This window comes from Ambystoma mexicanum, chromosome 1q (genome assembly GCF_040938575.1).
Source record: "Ambystoma mexicanum isolate Mex_15411 chromosome 1q, UKY_AmexF1_1, whole genome shotgun sequence".
NCBI classification, from domain to species: domain Eukaryota; kingdom Metazoa; phylum Chordata; class Amphibia; order Caudata; family Ambystomatidae; genus Ambystoma; species Ambystoma mexicanum.
The window spans coordinates 493,748,427-493,763,265 of record NC_090922.1 but is presented as its reverse complement, the minus strand read 5'-3'; the positions used below and the strand labels follow the sequence as shown (position 1 = coordinate 493,763,265).

Sequence of the window (14,839 nt, the reverse complement as noted above, 5' to 3'; positions counted from 1 at the left end):
TCCTCTCCTGACTGGAATTCTGCACACCCACTCCCACTCCCCACCAGCACCAACCTCACTCCCGCCCCAGCTCCCAGCCGATTCTGTGCTAACAGGCACATTCCAATCTCCGCCCCTGCTACTTCCTCAGGGCCGTCATCAGTATAGTACAGGGACGCACTCCCTTTCCTGTTTTCCTAGGTGACCATCTTTGTTTGTAGTGTTTTTAAAAGTCAATCTGACCTGTACCTTCATCATGGCTGCAATTTGACATAAAAAATGAAATCACCAGGGTTGTAGGAGCAGCAGGCCATGAGTTGGGGAGGCAGACAGCCTCATTGATGTCCTTGAGCCGTCGCAGTGACCCTCGTTTTGCTCGGTCCTACTTAATCTCAGAATGGTGGATGTTACAGCCCTCGCCACCTGAGAATGTAGAGCATATCACTATACAAACGAGCCAACTAAATGGTTTTTAATTAACAACTGACGAAAGAAAGGTACAACCCGGTCAGAAGTTTATATCTGTAGATCTACATAGATCTGAACCCACTTTACAAATCTGCATACAAATTAACTCTTGGAAAAAAAAAATAGCGTGTTAGAGTGCAGCTTACAGTGTGTTGCAAAATTAATATAGCCACATAACAACCATGTTTAGGGGAAGATTAAGAAATGCGAGGGTTGGTTCGGGTAGGGTTTCCTTGACAAAAGACAACAGGTAAAGCATAAGATTGCTTTCTTTTCTCCATTTGCCACCTCATCATGATGTCAACCCTTGTGATATTTAAATCCCAGCTGACATTTATTAGGGCGTCCCTATTCCTATTGGCAGGAGGCATTGTTGTTAAAACCTGCACTGCACATTTGCGCCCCAAAACTGCTGACAATTAACATTTGGCCTGCCTCCGGTGACTGGAGCAAGGCCACTGATTTCGTGGCAATGGATCCTGCTGGTCAGTACCTGTTCAGCAATGGTCTCTCGACCTGCAGTGGAAGGTGCCAGAGGGGTGGAGGCCCTACCCTGCTCTCTTAAGGAAATCGCCATGTTTCACCTGCAAGAGGTCTACCACGTGGCCCTTTATGGACAGAGACATAAAGGGGAGTCTAGGCATTTGAGGCAAGCAATTCCATTGTTTTAAGGAAGGCAGGAATAGTGCACCAGAAGGCCTGACAAGGGCCTATTGACAGTGTGGGCCGAGCGTCTGAAATGTACTAAAAGGAGCAAACCTGAAGTGCGGGTGGGTCAATGGGTCAGGAATGGATTAATGCTAATATGCTCTCCGTGTGTCTAGCTAGACTAATTGCAATTAACAATTTTTCTCAATTTATAGCCTGAAATTAATATTGCCTTTTTCTAAAATTCACAGTACTTAAACCAGCTAAACCCTGTAATTTGGAGGAAAAAATAACATTTGTTTTACCGCACATCACTGGTCCATGTTTCCAGAACATATGTTGAAAAAGAGCTCTCAAGTCATATTCTATAAGTCCTGGGTTAGTAACAAATAACATGTATTCCTGTATGCGTGATAAATGCAGGACTATATGTACCACAATGGAATATGTTGTATGAGTAAAAGCCAGGATGTGCCAGGAGGTCTCTACCAGTTTAAGGTTATGACTTTTGGACTAAACAAATGCAGGTGCTACCTTTCAGAGGATGGTGAATCAAGTTCTGAATGGGTTACAGGACTTCTTCATGGCATACTTGGATGACATTGCAGTGTTCAGCCCTACTTGGAAGGAACATATTGACCAATTAGGATATGTTTTGCAGGCTCTTGAACAGGCCCATCTGATCATAAAGGCTAGTAAATGTAAAATTGGTCAGAGTAAAGTGGTCTACCTTGGACATGAGGTAGGAGGGGGTGAAATAAGGCCATTGCCTAGCAAGGTACAAGCTGTACAAGACTGGGCCACCCCTACTACTCAAACTCAAGTGAGAGCCTTTCTAGGTCTCAGAGGGTACTACAGGAATTTCATAGAGAACTATGGGACCATAGCTTCTCCCTTGAATGTGATCTCCTCACACAAATTCCCCAAGAAGGTCAGGTGAAATGAAATGAAGAGTGTGCTAAGGCTTTTGAAGGACTGAAGAAAGCCCTTTGTCAAGGTCCAGTCTTGAGAGCTCCTAACTACAACCAATCCTTCATTGTACAGACAGATGCTCTAACAGAGGGATAGGTGCAGTTTTGAGTCGACTGGATGAGAAAGGCAGGGAACACCCATCTGCTTCATCAGTAGGAAACTGAAGGACCGTGAGACAAGGTGGGCAACTATTGAAAGTGAATGTTTTGCAATTGTGTGGTCTCTGAAGAAGTTTAGGCCATACTTGTATGGTTCTACTTTTGTTATTCAGAGCGAACACCATCCCTTGAGATGGGTAATGAAGATGAAGAGGGAGAATCCAAAATTGCCAAGAAGGTCAATCAGCCTCCAAGGGTTTGATTTCACCATAGAAAACAGGTCAGGGTGTAATTACTAAAATGTTGATGGTCTCTCCAGAAAGTATGACCGACTGGATTAGGAGATACATCCAGGAGTGGATTAAATCCTCCTGTCCCTTAGTCTGGTTTGGACGAGTGTTAGTGAGAATTTTCATTTCTGTGCTAATTCCCTTCAACCTTAGAGACCCTCAGTTATTTTGCTGGACTTTGGGACTTTTTAATTTAGCATTGGAGTGAGTGAGCCCTTTTTCTCACTCTCTCATGTCTTTTGATCTGATATTGATTTTATATTTCCTTTGTTTTTGGAGTCTGACAAACTCCATAGGCATCTACTTTCGTATGGTTACAAACAGCACCTTCAGTAAAGTGAAATTGACTTCACTTACCTTTTCTCTTTGTAGGTCCAGCACACCACATCTTATGTGGAGTTCTGCAAGGTTATTTAGTAGCCACTTTTACTACTTACTCATGTGACATTTTTTGTGTTACCTTCACTGCTTTAAATGGCTGGTGGCAGTGGTTTGATTTTCCTACAAAAGAGCTTTTCTACCGCAGGCTGAATCCTCAACTGCAGTATAGCACCCATGGGTGACCATTTTGTCAAAATGGCCCCGGTCTTCTTTATTTTACCATTTTCTGATAATTAGGTCTTTCTTGGGTTTTACTCTGCATGCCAAACCAAGTATGACCCCTTTGTTCATTTTGACTTTGGCAGGCTTCAGTACTGAAACCTGCCTCTGGCTCCAGTGTGTCTGCAAGGGCAGGAAGTGAGGGAGGTGCCCGAAACTCCCCTGTACTTTGTCTCCATGGTTACCTGAGTGCACCCAGTGCTGATTGGCAGGCACCTGCTGTGTGAATGACAGCTAGGCTGTGCCAGAATGGGAGAAACCTGCTTAAAAGGCGAGGCTTCTTGGACTGAAGACAGAGTCGACCACTGAGAAGGACATCCCGACGAAGAAACAGCAAACTAAGCTTGCTGCATCCTCCTGGAATGTTGAACTGCCCAGTGAATTCCTTCTGCTGTGCTGAAACTCCTCTTTCTGATTGACAAGAGAAGCTCTGGAAAGGACCACTTCTTCCCTTGGGTTAGTGGGACCAACTAACCCTGAGAAAAACTTTGCTGGAAGACCTTTCCCAACTGGCTGTACTTCTTTGCTGCTGCAGGAACAAAGTGCCAGGGGTCGAGAGATCCGCAGACGAGTGCAACGTCTGTAAGCCAGCCAAAAGCTCCAGGAGTCACCTGAGGACTCTCCCGAAGCAGGATGACCCAAGCTCGAGTCACCTCACCAGAGTGCTGGACTCATGGAGTGAAGGAAGCCCAACCATTGTTGAAGATCCGCGGTGGTGCTATTTACCAAGCGCTGAAATCGCAAAGTGCCACTGATCCGAAAAAAGCCCATAGCTGCTGTCGACCATCAAATTGCTGCCACAGGAGTCCCCAGACGTCCTCCCTCTTGCTGCCACGACTGAGGCCCAGGAACCCAGGATTTGCATCGCTGCAACCAGACACAAGCCAGCTGGACCCTCTACTTTAGAGTTGGTCTCAGCTCTAACTTTCACAAGTGTAACAGCTTGTGACCGTACAGAGATTTTTCATTCAACAAAGTCTCTAACTTTGTGCACAACTTTTACTATCTGAGAAGTGCCTCAACTCCATAGAATTTGCTCCAATTGTCTTTGGCTGTCCTGGCTCCCTGCAGATTCTTCAATTCCATTTGACTTGGGTACTTACTGTCCCTCATAGGTGATACCTTGGTTTTAAACTAATATTGCTGGGAAAGGTTTTTATCAAGACTTCATTGGAGGATTTAAAGTGCTCACATGCTCTGAGTACCTGTTTAACCTTTTTCCTTCCGTTAACCTTTCCTTTATGCCAACCTCAGAATTTACAAAGTGTACAAGTGATATAAAAAGTGCCATTACAGTTCTAGTTAGTGAAGTCCTCCCAGGGTCTAGGAAGTGTGCATGAAGCATCTCTAAAGAGTATCTGAGAATGCATTTTTGAAGTGTATTTTGAGTGTTGCACATTGCCCTTTTTAAAGAATGTGGGCCTCATTACGACCCTGGCGGTAAGTTCCGTAAATTACCGCCATGGCGTAAATTACGTTAACGCCGAGTAGCGAAGACGTAAATAGCACCTAATACCGACCCATCGGGCACGTGCTTTACGCCATGGCGGTAATGTAAAGTACGCCATGGCGCTAATGGGCCAAAAACGGCCCTTACCGCCATCGCACACCGTCCATGGAGCACTACCGCCAAGCACACCATAGCGGTCACCGTACTTAGCGGTCACCGCAGTTAGCGATCACCGTAAATAGGCGGAAGCGGAAATAGCGCCATCGCGCAGGAACGGGAAATGGCATGGAGGCCATCTTTAAAAACACAATCCATCGCCATCCTCCACTACCATACCTCATCCGGCCCCCATAACCATCCACACCCATCACCCACCCCAAAACCACATCCAACATGCCCAAAGTTGTCAAAAAGGCATGTGACAGGCAGCGCCAAGACCGCTTCACCAAGGAGGAACTTAACATGCTGGCAGAGACCCTGCAAGAGAATGCGGAAGTCGTATTCTCGACACAGATGACAAGGGCGGCTATCATGAAGAAGAAGGCGATATGGGCCCTAGTGGCACAGCGAGTGAGTGCAGTGGGGGCCGCACCCCGCACAGCCCAGCAGTGCCGCAAGCGCTGGGATGATCTGAGGCTCCGTGTCCGTAGCATCATTTCGGCTAACCGCAACCTAGCCATGTCAACTGGCGGAGGCTCAGAATCACCTATCAAGCTCCAGGCGTGGGAGGAAATATGCGCATCCACCATAGGGATGGAGAGCATTGAAGGCGTCGGAGCCATGGAGAGAGGAGTGCCGACCCCAGGAGACGCAGGTAGGTGGCCAGAGCTATGCATGCCACACTCAACAAAGCCCCACTGTGCGAAGTACCCAGTTGCCCCATAGTGCACATGCAACACATCGACAGGCGAACGTGCACAGACACATCCCAACACCACCCTGCAAACAAGCAGCATGCACACCCTAACTGCTGGAACACATATAGCACCATGCTACCTCCACACAAAAGCCACCAAACCTGTATGAAATGCGCTGCATGCACCGACTGTATAGATGTCATCCCCTAATGCACGTCCAATGTCCGCGGACCCATCAATAACACATCCCTCCTTTGCTCCACCACAGATTCCGACACAGAGCCCCAGGAAGAGGGCAACACCGCATCCTGTTCCTCCAGAATGGCCAGCCCGCAGGCATCCACCCCAGCCCTCCGGAAGGGAACCCACCGGCAGCCACCAACCCTGCCTGGGGTAGAGGACAGGCAAGTGCCAGCCCCCACTACTGCTGACACAGACACAGCAGCAGCAGCAGACATGCCACTAGTTGTGGCCACTGAGGGGACAGCCTCTGCCGCAAGCAGCACCCTTGGGGAGAGTGCAGCCATAGCGGCAGACTCTGACAGCGGGCCAGCCAGCATTGAGGACATTGATGTTGAAGGGCCCACTGCCCATCCACATTCCCCCACAATTTCCCTAAGCCCCCTGCAGGCGGATGCCACACAGGGGCAGTCCGACTCCGACGAATGGCCAGCCACCCCATCCCCCCAGCCTGAGGTGGGCATCGCACCGGAGATGCAAATGGCACTGGCCATAGGCCAGCAGAACCAGCAGGCACTACAGGACATTGCAACACGGCAGCAACAACTGACTGACCTCCTCAATGCACATGTGGCACAGTGTGGTGGGCCAAGGGATGCCATGGAGCGGTCAGCTGACCGTGTCACAGCTGCCATAGAGAACTCCACAAGGAGTATATGCACTGAGCTAGCGGCTGTGCGCAATGAACTCAGTGAACTTGTGCACACCATCAGGGACATGCGACCGGATGTGGGGCGTGGAGCCTCATCAACCACCAGCTCAGCACAGAGCAGCCCCGTCCGTAGATCTGGGCGCACTCTCCGCAGCACGGCCAGGGGTGCCCCAGGGGCCATGGGAGGGGATACACATCCTTGACTTGCCTGTTCAGCAGGACTACTCCGCACCTTGTAGCACGGACACTACTGCACCATTGTTGGGGTGTTCAGGGGGGAGGTGGGAGGGGGGAGGGGGTGTGTTGGGGTGTTCAGGGGGGAGGTGGGAGGGGGGAGGGGGTGTGTTAGGGTGTTCAGGGGGGAGGTGGTGTGTTGGGGTGTTCAGGGGGGAGGTGGGAGGGGGGAGGGGGTGTGTTGGGGTGTTCAGGGGGGAGGTGGGAGGGGGGAGGGGGTGTGTTGGGGTGTTCAGGGGGGAGGTGGGAGGGGGGAGGGGGTGTGTCACAAGATTTCACTGTTGCAATACACATTTATCATTACCACAAACCAAATGTGTTGACATCTTTATTGCGTCCATGTGCTACATTGTTGTAGAGTCCACAGTGTGCATGTCCCACACACACACAGTGCGCCGAGTGCCGTCTCCATGTGACACGCATACGCTGTGTGTGCTAGAAGCATTGGTCAATGAGAGTCTGACGCATGACACGCCCCTCCTGTGCATCGCTGCCTCCTTGAGGTGGTGCCCCATCCCCACCCTCATCATCCTCATCGTCAGGTGGTAGCAAATCTACGTCAGGGGGCAGGGGCACATTTCTTCTGACGCACATATTGTGTAGCATGACACATGCCATGACGACCATTGCAACCTTCTCATGCCGGTACAGGAGTGCCCCGCCAGACCTGCTGATGCAGCGGAAACGTGCCTTCAGTAGGCCAAAAGCTTGCTCGATCACTACACGCGTACGGGAATGGGCACGGTTGAAGTCCTCCTCATGCTGGTTCTGTGGGTTTCGGACTGGTGTAAGGAGCCACCTCTTCAGGGGATAGCCTGCATCACCTGTATTTGGGCAAGAATGTATGCGTCAGGGATGAGCTTGAGTGATGTACATGAAATGCCACCATGAATTGCATTGAACATTGATTTTGCAGCAGTTTCTTCTGTGCTACTGGTTTCACACCGTGCAACCGCTATATTGTTATTGTTATTGTTATTTTGCACTTATATAGCGCCTTATATACCATTGGTATGGTCTGAAGGCGCTGGTAGGTTGAACGTCCTTGGGAACCGAAGTTCTGATCAACAGAGAGAGTAGGGAGAGTCAAAAGGTGCGTGTGAGCACCGGGTATGTGTGCAGCTCGTGCGGTACTTGTGTAATAGCTGCTTCTTAGCGGCACATGTGGTGGTTGAGAGATCAGGATAATGTGTTCGTTCAGGCAGGATTTATCCAGGACGGATGTGGCTGCGTTAGGCCTGAGGAAAACGCCTGGCTGGGGGTGTGAAACCAGCAGTGTTTACATAGATTGATGTGGAGTAAGCGGTGTTAGTATGGGAACAGTTATACCGAATGGTGTCATAGTATCTCTGTGTTCTAGTTGAGTGGTGATGTAAAGGAGAGAGTAAGCGTGGTGGTGTGATTTGATGGGTTATATGCTCTTTCAATGTGCACATTTATTAATGCAACTTTTCCCAGAGAGGGTACCGGGCAAACTACAAAAATCATTTTCCCACGAGAGGCTAATGGGCGGTTTTCTAAATACTATTTTCCATAGAGAGGCTATTGGGCACACTTCTAAATTCAGTTATCTAGAGGCTATTGGGTACATTTCTAGGTGCAACTTTATGGAGCGTCTATTGGATATACCTCTATAATCGACTTTCACAGAGTGTGCCACATGTCTCACATGTGCCGCTTCTGAATTCCAAGGCACGAGGTATGCAGGGGTGACATGTGCCTTGTGAGTGCCGATCCACTGTGTCCGTTCAGGCTGTTTCTGTAGGTGACCTGGCACGTGTCCCGTGAGGGTTGCATTCACATGATAGCGGGAATGCAGTCTGGCTCATCATTACCCCAGTGAACAAGACTGTTGCCCATGGGGACAGTCTGTGGGCCTTGCTGTCTGTGTTTTGGTGCATTGTTCTTCCAGTCCATCATGTGCCTCCTTTGGGCACAGTCATGGGGAACAGGCCTTTCAGTAGGAGCTGTTGGTGACGTGCATGGACGTACATTTCTTTGGAGTGTATGTGGTCACGGTATGGTCAATGCACTTGTAGGTGGTTGTGTCAGGGTTGGGTGACACCTTCATTGACATGTCAGGTCTTCTTAGGTCAGGCCTCATGTATGCAGGTGTCAGGTGACGTGAGTGCTGCCTCAGGGTGTGTTGTGGCTAATGCTAGTCGCAGCCAGATGGAGCATGCATCATTCCCCCCCCCCTTCCCGCCAGTTGGAGTATGCATCATTCCCCCCCCTGCATTGGTATGTCAATTACACACCCACTTCACATTTCAATGCCCATGACATTGGACTCACCGAGTAGCCAGGTTCTGGGCCCTGCCTGTTGCTCCATGTAGCGTGGTAATGTTGAGTTCCTCAGGACCAATGAATCATGGGTTGATCCGGGGAATCGGGCACAACAATGTGTGAAGATACTGTTGGAGTCACAGACCATTTGCACGTTGATTGAGTGAAATTGTTTGCGGTTCTGGTACGGTACCTCCTGGGCACGTGGGACCGTCAATTCCACATGGGTGCAGTCGATGGCACCAATGCAACCAGGTATGCCAGCTAGTGCATGGAAACCCACTTTGGTGTTGGCAATCTCCTGGGCAGTCCGTGGTAGTGAGATGTGGTCATCTGTGTGCTTGAGGAGTGCATCCAGCACTTGCGTCAGTGTACGCGAAAACGATGGTTGTGATATGCCATGCAAGTGCCCTACTGTGTGCTGGTAGGTGCCTGTGGCCAGGAAGTGGAGCACGGACACTACCTTCAGTAGGGGGGGGGGTGGCGGTGGGTGTTTCAATCATGCTGGCGATGTCGTTGTGTATCATGTCCACGATGGTGGTGATGGTGTCCCGGTCCAGTCGATACAGGGTGTGGAACTGCTCAGCGGTGAGGTTGAATGGGTTGGGTCTGACGCGTGGGATTGGGGGCTGCCTGCGTGGTAGCACTGGCTGTGCTGGTGGGGCATGCTGGGCCTGCCTTGCCCTCCTTCTCCTCCTGCGTCTCCTCTGTGCAGCCTGTTGTTGTTGTTGTAGTTGTTGTTGTTGTTGTTGTAGTTGTTGTTGTTGTTGTTGTAGTTGCTGTTGTAGCACTCGCATTGCTATCAGGTCCTCCAGCCCCAACATTGCTAGTCCTATCGGTAGCATTGTGGTGTGTGACTGGGTGTGGGCAGGGGTGGGGTGTGCTCTTTTTGTGCTTCCTGTGTCTGTATTGCCTTCACCTGTGCTGTTTCTGTGCACCTGTGGCAGCTGCATTCACTTGACTTGTCCCTTTGCGGTTGATTCGCGATGGCGTTGTTAGCGCCATGGCAGTAAGGTACTTTACGGGCTGGGTGATGGCGTAAGGTGCATGTCCGCTTGGGTCGGCATTCGCGTACCTTACCGCCATGGCGCTAGTTAGGGTGTGGGAGATCGCGTGCACGCGCCCTTGGCGCAGTTAGCGGCAGCGTTCTCTACGATGCCGCTAGTGGCATCGTAGTTAACGGTCAGGGGTCGTAATCGGCCCTAGCGGAAAACGATGGCGGTAATCGTTTACCGCCATCTTTTTACGCTTAGCGCCAGGGTCGTAATGAGGCCCTGTGTATTTAAAAATAACCATTAAATAAATAATTAATAGAAACCTTGAGGGTAAGAGTTATTTGGATACTTGTATTGGTGGATTTCATTGCTACAGATCTACAGCTCGCATTTACCCCTCTTGCGATAGGTCTGGCTGCTCAGTCACACTACCAACTTGTGTGGTACAGACCTATACCAATAGGTGGGTTACCTAATACCAACAGGAGAAGGGTTGTGCAGTCTCCCACAGGGTTACTACATTCTTGCCTAACAGCACCCTGCAGTAGGGCCACTTGTTTCTCCATAAACTCTATTTTTTTTTTACTTTAAGCAATGTCTTATACTTTATTTTGGCCACATGATTCTGGCCTGCATTGTACCTGTTACATTTAACAAAGTTATTGAAATCCCTTTTTTCCGCTTCTGGTTTGCTTATCAGACTATGGTTCCTGCTCCGAGTTTTGAAAATGGGGACAATAAACGAGTCCTACTCACTTATGATATCTCGATACCTTTTCTGCAAATCCTCAAAGACCCTAATACACTCCTGTCTGTTAAGCATATTATTTAGCAGGACCTGCGCACCTTGCATTATAATAACTGCGTTTGGGAGTTCTGGTATTTCCTCTTTGGTTGGTTTATATCTACGACAGCCCCTTGTACAACGGAGTTCAGTGACTGAGTATTTGTGTCAAACTGCCAACGGAACCTTAGCTCAAGGGGCAAATGATCACTCTGAATTCTTTGTACAATTCAGCACTTACAAATGTTCTTAAATAAAAAGCAATCTACCAGAACATAATCTATCGCTGAGTGTTGTGCTCCTCTCTTGCAGGTCTGCTTTGATGGTCTATCATCCTTGTACCGTCCACTCAACTCCACCAGAGCACATTCTGTCATGAAGATGTCTAACCTTTTACCACCAGAGTCAAACGTAGAATTGCCCCCCGTTCTTCTCTGGGTCCTCCTCAGCGTCCGGCCTAAATTAATATTGAGGTCGACCACTATAATGACTGCTGACGGGCGATCCTTCAATCGACAAGAGCTCAAGATATACTTAAACCCTGAAATTAATTGGCCCCCATTTCTGGTGGGTTATACATATTCACAAACAACAGTTGCCTGCTAACTGATCCCTGGTTTTACAAGGGATTGTATGTGTCTGAAAAGGGAAGTGTTTGCATATCATGGCTGTCATCCCGCCCTGACTGCGTCCCCCTCTTGGTTTTGACCTCCGTTGCTGAGTAAGTGAAATAACCTGGGACAATAAGCTCATCCGTGAGCCATGTTTCCTGCACATTGATGATATCAAATGTTGCCAAATACCTCATCCAGCCGTCGTCCCACACCTCCCTTGTTTGCAAAGCCTACTTTATTCCATGAAACTATATATTCAAATAATGTGCCAATCTGCTTGAGTCCTGGCTGCTCGACCCACCCCACATGGGGCAGTGGCGGTATTACTGTATGCGGTAATACTGCCTGCATCATTACTGACATTGTGAGTGGATGTCGCACCTCCACTCAAAAGCAAGTGTTTTTCCTATGGTTTACACAACCAATAAACAGTCGGAGGGGTAAAGCAGGCCCTTATAGCATTACCACCACTTTTTAGCTGGTAAACTTGTCCTTATGAATCAAAGGGTTTTCACTGCATGTAGTATACCTATGAATAATACATGTGTTAAATATTGCCCGAGTATGATACCAATTAACTCATAAAAAGGTCTTCACGTTTTACCGTAAAAACCCTCAACAGTTTTAAATATGTTATTTCCCTCTTATGAAGGGGTGCAAAAGCACTTGCATGAAAATAATAGTTACAATTAGTCTATGATATGATAGTTATCCCCTCTCCCCTGCACTTGCGTGTTCTCAATGTCACTGGGCCTAGAAAGATAGTTTTTTTTTTGTTCTCCCCTGTTCCCCTTGCCTTGTCGCTCTGAAACACTTGTGTATGAGCGCGATAGAAATAAAATATCAATATCAATATAGTGCCTATACACAATGTGTTTCAAAGCGCTTAAGTGAGCAAGTGTGGCTATCTCTGATGGACATCTCACCACCTTTCAAATGGAATGCAGACAGTGGTAAAAATAAATGACCCTCGCCTGTATTTTGAAAAATTGTGAAGTAGCAGTATTGAACACACTCAAAATGGTGGCGGAAAAACAAATACAACATAATGCATACTGAAAACCAGTTTCTGCAATGCGATGCATTTCTTGCAATCAGAGAGATTCCGGGAATTTCTATGTGGTAACAGTAAGTACTGAATTTGATGATTCATGGAAAAAGTCTGCACATCTGTATTAATAGAGAGAAGACAGGTGCTACTAATAAAAGATATATACACCCTAACACAGAGGTGATGCTTGCAGGTCAGCTGCCTGTTTCTGCCCGTGCAGCAATATTAACGCAAAGACAAGATGAGGTGCTACCTGCCGACGACGGAAACAAATAGAGCAGTGGTCTGCAACCTGTGGCTCTCCAGATGTGTTGAACTACAACTCCCATCAGCCCTAGACAGCAATGGTGTGGGTGGGACCACGGGACTTGCTGTCCAACACATCTGGAGAGCCACATGTTGCAGACCCCTGAAATAGAGGACACCATGTAAGATTTCACCAGCTGCAGAAGAAAGGTGGACATTTGAATGGTTGCCCAGAGCAATGACAGTGGTTATGATTCATTCAAAACCTTCCATCCATGGCTCTTCACTTTTGCACGTGCCTTCGAGTCCCACACACTGCCCTGAAGAGAAGGCGGAACCTTTCTTGGGCAAGACAGAGACGCTGAGCATGGGAATCTACACCATGGCATAAAGGTGGGTGCCCCTCGCTGACCACGCAGCCTCGGCCGTACATACTGACAGGGGCAGGGGTGTCTAGTGCTGACCGTTGACAGAGAGCGGGCGGTGCTCATTACCCGCGGCAGTGCATGTGGTACCGCTCGCAATCCATAAACACATGTTTAGTGCCTCCAGGTCACAGTCGGCCCGTGCATGTACCAATCAAATATGAATCCACATTCACAGAACGCAATTCCTTACTTTTCGTGACAAGCTGTTTGATACCACCTAAGGGGCACGTTTCGGTAAAATGTGCTGCAAATAACGCACTTAAAAAGCACGTTCCGTCCGTAAAAATGGTAAAAATGTTCAGCTTCCAAGTGTGCTAACACATCAAAGTGCTCCAATCTGGCCCGAAAAACGGACCCACGCTAATCTGTGGGGCCAGCCCTTCAGGTATTGCCCTATTGCTCTCTTCGGCGATCCGAGTCCATTAGACCTGATATAAACCGTATTGGAAAAAGTTCCAACTGATTGGCCATGGGAGCAGACTTCTGAAAGCAAGAGAAGTGCTGTATAAGCATGCAGCATGTCACCTGACGGGCAAACAGACGAGATAGAGACCCACTCACCGTTGGCAGCGAGGAGAAACAGGACCCAAACGATGGCTAAATAGGTTGGCATGGTGACAGCGCCCGTGGCAGAACGAAGGCCGCAGCGACCCGGGTCCGTGGGTACAAGCTCCCTCGGCAGCACTCAGAGGGCAACTCTTGCCAGCCGATGGGCCATTGCTTAGAAGAGTGGAAGCAGGAAGCACCGAGGAGTCTTTATAAACGAAGCGCCAATACAATTAGGTGTGGTCCTTCCCGTGCCAAATTAAAAATACAAAATGTTGTGTCTTTGGACTTCCTGAGAGACAATGGCAAGGGAAGTCTTCCTTTGTATAGCCTCAGACTACTTTGCACTGGATTCGAGACAGGCCCAGGACAGTTCCTGCGAGCGCGCTCCCAGCTTCGACTTCACACAGAGATGTCTTTCTCCTCAGTGGAAACAGCCAGACGCGAGGCACGTCGCTCTCTCCCATGTTTCCGGGTCATCAGATTACTGGCTCGTCACGTTCGTAATTGCACACCTCTATTCTTGCTTAGCGTCTCGCTTTTCTGTTTTTTTTTTCTGTTCACAGAACTACTTAAATATTTAAAATCCTTCCAAAAAATCGTGCGCGCCCTTCATGACCAATGCGAGCCCGCAGGGGTGGGTGAGCTGGATCCGACAGGGATGGGTGTGTACAAGGAACACGCTTACATTCTTGAAGGCAGATGTGGCAGAACGCCCAGACTCCAGGACGGCTACAATGCACCGCGCCTCTGTGACAGTTAGGTGTGTGCTGTTGTGTGTTTACAGTGTCAACAGCACACACAAAGTCTTACAAAAGTGGAAGAAAGAGGGAGCAGGCTGTAGCGTGTAGACAAGGGTTAGGACACCAATGCTTTTTAGTATTTCCGTGCTGACAATCCCAAGGAACAAAACACCACTACAGGCCTGGCTCCAGCAGTACGGCCAGGCCCCACCAAGGCCATGCCCTGTCCTCGCCTAGAAAGGAGCCTTTGCGGTTGGTGCTAAACTGGGAACCTTGATGTGGGTGGTGGGGGGGGGAATCAGGGCAGACAAGGGGGAGTTTGCTCTAAACATGCAGCAGCAACTTCTGAGGGGCTGCACTGCAGGAGGCACAGCCAGAATTTGATTGCTTGCCCTGGACAATGATGTATGTTGCACAGCCATGACAGCACACATGACCAGGGAAATGGAAAGCATTTCACACCTGTGGTAGCGCCCCTGCTCAAGCAGGCTCCCTACAATATATCTAGCAAGATCCTGTGTTTTAACTGCACTGTTCATCTTACCTACATTTCCAACATCTCAGTTACAAGGTAGCTTTTTATCCAAACCTAATATTACAAGTTGATTTCTGCAATTTAATGTATGTTTTTTTTATGAGAACGGTTATTGCCATTGTG

At 48.8% G+C, this 14,839-nt stretch overlaps 1 protein-coding gene across 1 annotated transcript in view; it reads right to left on the bottom strand.

The window, feature by feature from the left end:
* Nucleotides 1–13,981, bottom strand: part of LOC138529452 (phospholipase A2 inhibitor and Ly6/PLAUR domain-containing protein-like) — a 233,218-nt gene extending 219,237 nt beyond the window's left edge. The window contains exon 1 of the mRNA XM_069640825.1: nucleotides 13,454–13,981. Within this exon, the coding sequence (XP_069496926.1) occupies nucleotides 13,454–13,505 (52 nt within the window). The 5' untranslated portion in view covers nucleotides 13,506–13,981. The remainder of the gene's footprint in view (nucleotides 1–13,453) is intronic.
* Nucleotides 13,982–14,839: the final 858 nt, after the last annotated feature.